Here is an 11,951-nt window from a genome sequence, read left to right on the forward strand (position 1 = left end):
TCAAGCTTGTGGTTAAGAATTTCATACCCATTTATGTTTGTTTCTTCATTTTCTTGCTTTGTACTGTATAGCTAAGTGTGTAGTATTTTATCCAACACTTGAATCTTATTTATGGAAATATTCTTGTTTAAAGTGTGGATTGAATATCTTGTTGTGCTTATAAATTGAATGATTTTTATCCTTTTATGAAGTGAGTTGTTGTTTCTTTAATTATTCTTGTTCTTTAATGTTTCCAAAGGGATTAGCTAACCCTAGGACTCGCCCAATAACTCCGAATTAATTTTGGAAAAGATAATTTGGGGTTGGGAAAGATTACTTAACAAGAATTTGAGACGTTAACCCTCATTTTATAGATTCTACCTAGGGATAGGATTGAACTACTTGTAGCCATTCCGGATGTGCTTAATCTCTTAATAATTTTAGGGATAATTCAATTAGGAAGTCTTGTTAGTCTTCGGAAGAAGCTAACTAAGAATTACTATCTGTAGCTAATTAACATAAACTCGCTCATATTTGTAAAATCATGAAATATATTGGAACCTTACTTGAGTGTAATTCCCGATGCATCCTTACTTGTATCCATTGATCATTTTACTTGCTTTCTAGGTTAGTTTACATTTCCGCATTTAGATATAAAATATTTTCAAAACCAAATTCTTAGTGTTTGGCATTGCTTGATAAGTGATAATTATCTTATCGCCTACATATTGTTCTATGTGGGATTCGACCCCGACTCATAGTTGGGTAAATTATATTGCATGCGGCCGTGTCCATTTACTTTTTAGTGGTGGATTTGGACGTCGTCACTACGCTTGTTGCTTTTAATTGCACTTCTAACCAAGCTTGGATTTGTTTCTATTCTACTTTAATTGCTATTGATTGCTGAAAATAATCTAAGTACAATTTTTTTTAAGAGTTTCCTCAATTGATAAAAAGCACTAGTGAAGTGACTTACACCTAGGCGAGCATCTAACGGGGTCTAAAATTTAGGACAAACTTATTATATTTGGGGTCGTGATATAGCCTCATGATTACTCACTCTATACCTATTGGTAGTTTGAGTGAATTTTCCCTAATTGTCTTTCTCAAGACTAATTGAGTGTTCAAACAATGCAAGTAAAATTGGCTCAAGTTGGGTATTACTATCTCTAGGTTTATCCCTTTAATTGGGGCTATCAATCTCTTGAAGTGTCTAAGTCATAAAGGCACGAATCAATGTTTGCAACCACCAATTCTACAATTAACGCATGAATCAAGCTAAATATCACTAACCCATAAACAACTAAGCCCTAAAATTGAAGACCCATTAAATACCCATACTAGGCTTGGGTCACAACCCTAGCAAATGGGTTTAGCTACTCATAATCAAGGTAGAAATCAAAGATGAAGATGAAATATAAGCCATAAAAGTTGATTACAAGAATATAAGCTAAAGTTGCTCCAAAATTACTGTAAATGGTAAATTACGGCTGTTCACGAGCTCTCTGATACAAAAGATAACCTAAAAATGTGAAAAAGATCTATTTATACATAGCTGAAATTACTAGACAAAAATATCCCTATGGAAGTTCTGCTGTCAACGAAATAATGGGCGCATCAACTCATGGACTTTCGCGGCCGCGCAAAATCAAGCGCGAACCGCGTTTCTTTAATTTTTGACTTGGTTTGGACTTGGTTTCGCAGTCAGCATAAATGTCACCGCCTCCGCGTTAGCATCATCCACGGCCGCAAAATTTGGACGCGGACCGCACTCCTCAATCAACGCTCTCTGTAGAAATACCACCGCGGCCTCGTCAGGTATTCTACGGTCTCACTTTTTCATCACGGTCATCGGTCACTGTTGTACCCAAAAACATCTTCTCTGAATCTCATTTCCACGGACTCTGTAATTGTGGCCGCTTCAGCGGTGGACCTTATGTAGCCGCTCTTTTCCTTCACGATCACTGTTTCAGTCTCAGCTTGGAACTTGTGCAAATTTAACTCCTTCATAAGTTGAATATGGCTTTCTTTCCTTATTTTGGCCAAACCCTGTAGATAAGCACATTAAGTCAGTTTTCGAGAATACTTTTACATATTTTTTTATCCAAAACCTAAGCAAAAGAGAGCATCATATAGGCTAAAATCCATAGTTATCAGCAGGCCCTAGCCAGTTGCGACGACTGTATCTGAGCCTAGACCAGTTGTGGTCGGAGAGCCGCATAAGCTTTTGGACAGATGAACTAGGCTACACCCTCCTATCTTCGGAGGTGATCGATATGAGGACCCCCCCACCCAGGACTTTATTGATAGGTGTAGGGACAAACTGCACAACATGAGGATATTGGAGTCTCATGGCGTGGATTTAACTACTCTCCACTTGGAGGGCAGGGCCCGTAGGTGGTGGCAGTCTTATTTTCTCAGCAGGCTAGTGGGTTCTCCTCCCATGACTTGGGATCAGTTTACACAACTTTTTTTGGATAGGTATATTCCACTCTCCCAAAGGGAAGAGTTGCGGTGTTAGTTCGAGCAACTCGAGCAAGGGTCAGATGCCAGTGACCGATTATGAGGCTAGATTCTCTAAGTTGTCTCTCCATGCACTTATGATACTTCCCAACGATGTAGAGAGAGTGCGGAGATTTGTCGCGGGGATGCACTCTAGTATTAGGGCTAGTATGTCCCGAAAGGTTGAGGTGGGGACTTCGTATCAGCTAGTGGTGAAGATTACTAAGAGGATGAAGGGCACCAGAGGAGTAGAGAGAAGATGTAGCAGGACAAGAGAACCCGATTCTTTGGAGAGTTTAGAGGCATCTCAGCTGGGGAAGAGGTCAATTTGAGAGGGGTCAGCCTAGTAGGCCCACATATCCAGCACCACCACCTCCTCGGGGTTCTCCAGCGAGACCCTATTTTTGTGATATGCCATAGAGTTCTTATCACCCACCAGCTATTCAGGGTTCTTCCAGCACCTATTTCAGTTCCATGCTAGAGAGTTTATACCGCCCACCAGTCATCCAGGGTTCATCCAGCGGGTATTCAGTACATCAGGGTCAGACTTTGGAGTTGCATCCTATGGCACCGAGAGGTTGTTACGACTACGGCCATCCGGGTCACATGAAGAATTTTTTCCCAGACTTTGGGGAAAGTCAATACAGCAGGATCATCATCCCAAGATTATAGAACCATCCATCTAACCACCTAGAGGCGGAGGGCAGGCAAGTAGGGGTTGTCCTAGAGATGGAGGCCGGGCAGGGGGAGGTCAGTCAACCGGCTCTCCAGCTAGATTCTATGTTTTTCTGGCTAGACCAGATGCAGTGGCCACAGATATCGTGATCACATATATTGTTTCTGTCTGCGGTAGGGATGCTTCAGTATTACTTGATCTAGGATCTACCTATTCATATGTATCATCCATGTTTGCTCATTTCCCGGATATTCCTCGCCGTCCTTAGGTACTCCTGTTTATGTTCCACTCCTATGGGTGATTTTGTGGTTGTGTATCAGATCTATTGGTCCTATGTGATCTCATTCTGTGGTTACAAGACTAGAGCGGACCTTCTTTTGCTTGTTATGACCGATTTTGAGGTCATCCTAGGCATGGGCTAGTTATCCTCGTACCACGCCATCATTGATTCCCATGAAAAGACTGTTACCTTAGGGATGCTGGAGTTGCCTAGATTAGAGTGGATGGGTTTGTCTGTTAGTACATCTAGTCGGGTTATCTCTTTTCTGAAGGCTCGACATATGGTTGAGAATGGTTGTTTGGACTATCTAGCCTATGTTCGGAATACCACCGCAGAGTCTTCAATGCTTTATTCAGTGCCAGTAGTCCAGGAGTTCTCCAATGTGTTTCCTTCTGACGTTCCAAGCATGCCACCAGATCGTGATAGTGATTTTTGTATTGACTTGGCTCCGGGTACTCAGCCTATTTCCATCCTACCGTATCGTATGGCTCCGAAATAGTTGAAGGAGTTGAAGGAGAATATTGAGGAGTTGTTAGCAAAGGGGTTAGTCAGACTAAGTGTATCACCTTGGGGTGCACCAGTGTTATTTGTAAAGAAGAAAAATGGGACTATACGGATGTACATTGATTACCGCCAGTTGAAAAAAGTTACCATCAAGAACAAGTACCTATTTTCGCGTATCGATGATTTGTTTGACTAATTGTAAGGTTCTAGGGTTTTCTCTAAGATTGAATTGAGATCAGGGTACCATCAGTTGAAGATTCGGGACTCGGATCTTCCGAAGACTACTTTCCGTACCAGATATGGCCATTATGAGTTTCTAGTGATGTCCTTCAGCTTGACTAATGCCCTAACAACGTTTATGGATTTGATGAACATGGTATTCAAGCCTTATATTCATTCCTTCATCATTGTCTTCATTGGTGATATCTTGATCTACTCATGTAACCTGGGGGAGCACGAGCAGTATTTGATAGTGGTGTTTCAGACCTTGAGGGAACATAAGCTATATGCTAAGTTCTCCAAATGTGAGTTTTGGTTAGATTCTGTGGCATTCTTGGGGTTGTTATATAAGGCGAGGGTATTAAGGTAGATCCCAAGAAGATTGAAGCAATCCAAAATTCGCCTTGTCCCACTTCGGCGATTGAGATCAGGAGTTTCTTGGGGTTAGCAGGTTATTATCACCGCTTTGTGGAGAGTTTTTCATCTGTGGCAGCGCCTTTGACTAGATTGACTCAAAAGGGTGCTCTGTTTCGTTGGTCCGATGATTGTGAGGCGAGATTTCAGAAGCTCAAGACAGCGTTTACTACAACACCGGTTCTAGTATTTCCTTTCAGTTTGGGGATGTATACTATTTATTGTGATGCTTCACGCATTGGCTTGGGTTGTGTACTGATGCATGAGGGGAGAGTTATTGCATGTGCTTCAGGTTAGTTCAAGATCTAAAAGAAGAACTACCCTGTGCACGATCTAGAGTTAGCCGCAATTGTACACGCTCTTAAGATTTGGAGGCATTATCTTTATGTGGTGTCATGTGAGGTTTACACTGATCAACACAGTTTATAGCATTTGTTCAAGCAAAGGGATCTTAATTTGAGGCAGCACATATGGCTTGAGTTACTGAAGGATTATGACATCACCATTCTTTATCATTCGTGCAAGGAAAATATAGTCGCACACTCCTTGAGCAGAAAGGCAGAGAGTATGGGTAGCTTGGCATGCATTACAGTAGAGGAAACGCCATTAGCTTTGGACATTTGGTCCTTGGCTAACAGACTTGTGAGGTTGGATATTTTACGGCTGAGTTCTTGCATGCATTGTTGCTCAGTCTTCACAATTGGAGCAGATCAAGGCTCAACAGTTTTATGATCTGCATTTGATTCGGAGAGACGGTACAATGGGTGGTGCCAAGGAGGTTTCTATCGGAAAGGATGGTGTTCTGCGACTCCAGGATCGTCTATGTGTTCCTAATGTGGATGACTTGAGAGGGAGGATTCTGGAGGAGGCACATAGTTCTCGATATTTCGTTCATCCAGGTGCTACGAAGACGTATCGTGACTTGAGGAAACAATATTCGTGGTGGCGGATGAAGAAAGACATAGTTGATTATGTATCTAGGTGCCTAAATTGCCATCAAGTTAAGTATGAGCACCAGAGGTCGGGTGGCCTACTCCAGCAGATGACTATAGTGGAATAGAAACGGGAGCGCATTACTATGGACTTCGTAATTAGGTTGCCACGAACGTTGTGGAAGTTTGATACAGTTTGGGTCATTGTCGACATGTTGACAAAGTCGGCATATTTCATTCCTGTTGTGACTACGTATACTTCAGAGAGGTTGGCCCAGATTTATATTCAGGAGATAGTTTGGTTGCATGGTGTGCGTGTTTCCGTCATATCAAATAGAGGCCCTCAATTTACTTCACATTTCTGGAGAGTCGTACAGAGTGAGTTGAGGACTCGTGTAGAGCTCAACGCGGTATTTCATCCATAGACCGACGGGCAGTCGGAGTGCATAGTTCAAATCCTGGAGGACATGCTCAGAGCATGTGTGATTGACTTTGGAGGGCAATCTATTCGTACCTTTGGCCGAGTTTGCTTACAACAATAGTTATCAGTCCAACATCAAGAATGCTCCAATTGAGGCTTTATATGGTCGGCGATGTCGTTCTCCCATAGGGTAGTTTGAGCCCGGCGAGGGTAAGTTATATGGTACTGATTTGGTAAAGGATGCCTTGGAAAAGGTAAAGTTCATTCAGGAGTGACTTCGCACAGCACAGTCCAGACAGAAGAGTTACGGGAATCAGAAGGCGCGTGATGTAACATTTATGGTAGGGCGAGAAGGTTCTCTTGAAAGTCTCGCCGAAGAAGGGTATTATGAGATTCGGAAAGACGGGAAAGATGAGACTCGAGTTTATAGCCCTATTTGAGGTTTTGAGCTGAGTTGGGGAGGTTTCTTATGAGCTTGATTTACCTCCCACCCTATCAGGAGTTTGTCGGATTTTTTACATGTCCATGCTCTAGAGGTATCACGCCGACTAGTCACATGTGTTAGACTTTAGCACTATTCAGTTAGATGAGAGCTTGGGTTACGAGGAGGAGCCGATTGCCATTGTTGCTAGGCAGGATCACCAGTTGAGATCCAAGAGGATTTCCGCAGTAAAGGTTCAGTTGAGGGGTCAACCAGTTGAGGACATTTTTGAGGTTTGAGCACATTTTGAACCACTTGGTAGTAGGCTTTGAGACGAGGTAAGTCTCTTTTCTAACCTTATAAGAGGTAATTTTCCCCATAGGTGACTTTAATTAATATGTGTTGTTATTTGCGGGGGCTACGTACGCACGAAGTGACGCAAGTCCATACGTAGCTACTATTCATGTTTATTTCTAGGTCATTTTAGATTTACACCATGCTTTATGCACGTCGTTATCTGATCATATTCGTTAATTTTATCGAATGGAACTATGTTGAGGGTTTTAAGATATCAAAAGCTTCAAGTTTAATTTCTTTATTTTGAAAAGAATCGAGAAAACGTTAAGGTTTATTAATAAATTTATATGTAACCGCATTGCAAGTATATTCCGCGAGCGGGGTGACTCCTTCTATTACTCTCATGGGAGTAGGTCGTTTGCCTTGGCAGGTTAATAGATGCATCTATGCTTCATGTCGTTCGACCCTCGTAGTGCGCAGTTTATATTTATGTTGAATCAGCTCGTACGTCCTCAGCAAACTTCGTGTGTGATAATAGAACTGGAAGTCCATTTTTATATATGGTATTTATTCACTTGAATTGAGAGGTTATTGGTTTTAAATGAAGGAAGTGGTTTGGTTTTTAATTATGGTGAAAGGATTGTTCAGTTATTTCCCAATCTGAGTTTAATTGTTATCTCTATGTATATCATGCTTAATTAAAGTTTCATATTATCATGTTGTTGGCTTAGTAAGTGCCAGAGTCGACACCTCGTCACTACTTCTTCAAGGCTAGACTAGATACTTACTGGGTATATGTACTCACGCTACACTTCTATACTTCATTGTACAGGATCTGAGGCAGGTGCATCTGGTTACCAGTCTGGCGCGCATATTTGATCCCCTCTTCGAGCCTACACGGTGAGCTACCCTTCTGAGCCGCTCTGCAGCAGTCGAAGTCTTCCTTTGGTTATATTTTTCTAACTATTATATTTCAAACAGTAGACTAGTATTCTTTTGTATATTCTACTAGAATAATCATACACTTGTGACACCAGCTCTTGGGACACACTAGTAGAGTTATGATTTTAGATTTATTTTATGATCACGAGTTGCACACATTTGCTTTCATTTAATTATTTTTCATCCACAAATTTTTAAATCCTTTGAAAAATAAGGAAAATGTTATTCACTAAATAATCTTTTTTAAATCGAGAAACCACCAGATTGATTAGTGTTGGCTTGTCTAACAACGATGTTGGGCGCCATCACGGTCTATAATAAAATTGGGTCGTGACATCAAACACTCATTTTCCAATTCTAAACTTAAACTATTTTCATCGATACCCATTACCAAATTTGACCAAAACACACAAGTCTTAAACCAAAAAAATAGAGACCTACTGAAAGAATTCAACATATATATCAAACAAACAAGAAAAAGACATGAAATTGAAAAGCAAAAAGTACCTTAGGATAACTAATACATAATCTGTAAACTCAGAAAAATGGAGGTTCTGAAGAGAGGAGGAAGAAACGATCAATGGGGGCAGGGCTAATGATTTATGGGAGGTAAGAAATGGCAATATACGCGTCGTATTACGATGTACACATGTCTATAAGAAGCATAACAGCTGGACTGAACGAAATTCCGGAATTACCCTTCGTCAAACCAGTAACTCTCACTTTTTATATAGTTAGAAGAAAGAAATAATAATAATAATAATAATAATAATAATAATAATAATAATAATAATAATAATAATAGAGATATATGAAAAAGTTTTAAAAAAAGGAAAAATTGAAGTAAAAAATCGTCTTCACCACGCTCTCAACTCACGTTAGCTAAACGTGCGAGTGTGGCTGCCATGGCTAGGGGACGAGGTAGAGGAAGAGGAAGACCAAGGAAGGTTCCTAAGACACCGATCTCTAACATCAGAAGCTCAATTAGCAACAAATCGAAGGCTGGATAGGACATGCAGACACAAAAACATCACGACAGGGTTGGGGAAGGAAAGGGTGAAATTGATCCATCAAATAGCTTAGAAATTAGTAGGAAACTGGCGCTGAGCACTTCAATTCGAGCTGAGCAAAGCTCGATGAAGGAAAATGCTGGAATAGAAGGTAGTTCCAATGGAACAGTAACAGAGGTGGCGATGCAGGTCAAACCAAGCAAGGAAACTGAAATCGAACAAAGAGAGAAAGCAAATAGATGCAGAGATGAAGTGAATACAGTGGTTAATGAGATGAACACTACAGATTGGCGACTGAACGCAAAATGTGGTCAAATCTGTTCCAACAAAATCGAGTTACTACTCATGGAATGGCACTGAAACATGTGCCTCCTCAGATTATAGATGGGCAAACTGTGGTACAACTTGAGATGCAAGATGTGAAGGAAGCAGAAGAGAGGTGGAGTGCAGCGATGATTGCTTATATTGTGGGTGAAAATCCAGGATATAATGCTATGGGAAGGTATATTGCTCAACACTGGCTTGATATTGCAGAACCAGATTTGTTTCTTCATGAAGATGGCTATTATGTCATAAAGTTCCAAAATATATCTAATATGCATAGAATTTTTTATGCTGGTCCTCATACTATACAAACTAGGCCAATAATTCTCAAGCCTTGGTCCCTAGATTTTGACATTGGCAAAGAATTCTTAACTGATATTCCTCTATGGGTGATGTTTCCAAAATTGCCAATGAGTTGTTGGGGAAATAAAGCATTAAGTAAGACTTCTAGTGTTGTTGGTAAGCCCCTGTTTGCTTATGAGTGTACTGCTAAGCAAACAAGAATCTTCTATGCAAGGATGCTTATTGAAGTAAATATGATTAAAACCTTGCCTACTGAGATCATGGTAATGGACCCTAGAGGAAGAATGGTTCAACAGGAGATAATATATGAATGGAAACCAGTGTATTGTGACCAATGCCAAATTATAGTGCATATATGCCATACTCAGCAAGGACCTAAAGACCAAAAGGAGATACAACCAAAAAGAAGAAGAGAGCCAAAGAAAGTTACCTATGAGTGTAGAACCAAAGAGCTTGTTATAAATGATGTGAATATAGAACAGATGCAGCCAAGACCAGCTGATATAGAGGTGCCTCAGACAAATGGAATGACAGAGAGACCAACAGCAATTGACAAGGAAGGATCCCAACAATGTTTACCAGAACAAATGCAACAAGCAAGACAATATCAGTTAATTGGAGATAAAAGGGAGCACTAGCACAGAGATAGTGGACAAGGGGAAGAATAAAGCCTTGGAGTTTAGCCTTGAAATATTTCCCAATTTAACTCCACTACCTAGTAGAAGTAGTGCAAAAAGAGGAACAACAAGTACAAGTGAACACCCTAACCTACCTCATGACAGAGGTGGGGGATTTAAAACTCAATAAATGAAGTGGATTATTTGGAATGTAAGGGGTATCAATAAATTGTATAAGAAGAAGGAGCTGAAGAATTATCTGAAAACCAAAAATATTAAACTAGTAGGGATCATTGAAGCAAGAGTTAAGGAGAATAAGGCTAGAGAGAATAGCCAGCATATAGCACCTGGATGGGAAATGATTAATAACTACAATGCTGCAGTAAATGGTAGAATATGGGTTAAATATGGGTTACTAACTACGATAACAGTGAAGCTGATTAAAGCGGAAGCACAGGTTCTTCACTGTACTGTCACAAATGCTATGAGAGATGAAGAATATGCAATCTCTATAGTATATGGGTATAATACAGTTGAGCAAAGAAGGCAGTTATGGGATAATCTAAAAGCAATAGATCAAATGACAACTATTCCTTGGATAATTGGGGGAGACTTTAATGATGTTCTGCAATTGCAAGATAGGAAGCATGGGAATCCAGTTACAAGAGCTGAAACTCAAGACTTCAGTAACCGCATTCAAGAATTAAAGCTAAATGAATTGAATTGGGAAGGTGACTACTATACTTGGTCCAACAAGTAAGATGATGGGGACAGAATATGAAGCAGAATAGATAGAGTCTTTGGGAACTATGAATGGATGATGCAATTGGGGTATATAGCAACTTATATGATCTACCATTTATATCTGATCATTCCCCTATGTGTCTGACATTTAATGAGATACAAAGAAGCAGGAAGATTCCTTTTAAATTCTTTAATGTTTGTGCTGATCATGAGAGATTTATGTTTGAATTACAAAAGATCTGGAACCAAAAATTTCACAGGCAGAAAATGCAGAATGTGTGGATGAAACTTAAAGATTTAAGGACAGTATTGAAGAAAATTAATGTAGAGGAATTCAAGTTTATCAAGAAGAATATAGAGCTGGGCAGAATTGAGCTGGAACATGTGCAAAAAATCATAGATGCTGATAGCAATTATGACCAGCTAAGGAAAGAGAAGGAGTTGATGCAGAATTTGGAAAAATGGAGTATGATTGAAGAAGGAGCTTTGAAAAAAAAAAGGCAGGGCAAAATGGATTCAATTGTGTGACTCTAATACTAGATATTTCTCTGGTGTAATGACAGAAAGTAACCAAAGAAAGCAAATTGTAGAGTTGCAAGTTATTGGAGGCAATAAGATAACTGATGCAGAAAGTATTCAAAAGGAGATAGTTGACTTTTATAAATCACTGATGGGAACTACTTCCCAAACCCTCCCTGCTATAGATAAAACGGTTATGTGTAATGGAGATAAACTCACTCAACAACAAAGAATTAAGTTATGCAAAGATGTGACCACAGAGAAAAACTATGAAGGATTGTGCTCAATTGGTGAAGATAAAGCACCAGGTGTGGATGGCTACAATGTAGTTTTCTTCAAAAGAACTTGGCCTATTGTAAAAAATGAAGTTATGGAAGCTGTTATGGATTTTTTTCAAGTTTGGAAAGCTGTATAGAGCCATAAACTGTACATCTATAACCTTTGTGCCCAAGGTGTCTAAGCCTAAAACTGTCAAGGAATTCAAACACTCAGCCTTTTGCACTGTCTTGTATAAAATGATATCCAAAGTTCTAGCAGCCAGATTACAAGGTGTTATGGGTACAGTGATCAATGAAGCTCAAGCAGGATTCATACATGGGAGGAGATAGCAGATAATATTATTTTGGCACATGAACTGGTGAAGGCTTATACTAGGAAAAACTCATCTCCTAGATGTATGATTAAGATAGATCTTCAAAAAGCATATGATTCTGTGGAATGGCATTACATGAAGCAAGTGATGGAGGAACTGGGATTTCCCCAGCTGTTCATATCCTGGGTTATGGAGTGTGTTCAGACAGTCAATTACTCAATTGTAGTTAATGGTGAGCCAACAAACCTTTCAATG

At 39.9% G+C, this 11,951-nt stretch overlaps 1 protein-coding gene across 1 annotated transcript; it reads left to right on the forward strand.

Annotated features, from left to right (window-relative positions):
- Positions 10,032 to 11,712, forward strand: LOC109229979. The gene is made up of 4 exons (XM_019395524.1): positions 10,032 to 10,597; positions 10,846 to 11,051; positions 11,149 to 11,513; positions 11,557 to 11,712. Exons 1-4 carry the CDS (start codon positions 10,032 to 10,034, stop codon positions 11,710 to 11,712), a joined length of 1,293 nt encoding a protein of 430 aa, XP_019251069.1.

This window comes from Nicotiana attenuata, chromosome 7 (assembly GCF_001879085.1).
Source record: "Nicotiana attenuata strain UT chromosome 7, NIATTr2, whole genome shotgun sequence".
Taxonomy (NCBI): Eukaryota; Viridiplantae; Streptophyta; class Magnoliopsida; order Solanales; family Solanaceae; genus Nicotiana; species Nicotiana attenuata.

Excerpts from the sequence above, each read along its gene's own strand:
- LOC109229979 (XM_019395524.1), top strand. The coding sequence starts at position 10,032 with ATGAAGTGGATTATTTGGAATGTAAGGGGTATCAATAAATTGTATAAG. Across the intron at positions 10,598-10,845 it reads TACTATACTTGGTCCAACAA|GCAGAAAATGCAGAATGTGT; the intron begins GTAAGATGATGG and ends AAAATTTCACAG. Across the intron at positions 11,052-11,148 it reads GCAGAATTTGGAAAAATGGA|AAAGTAACCAAAGAAAGCAA; the intron begins GTATGATTGAAG and ends GTGTAATGACAG.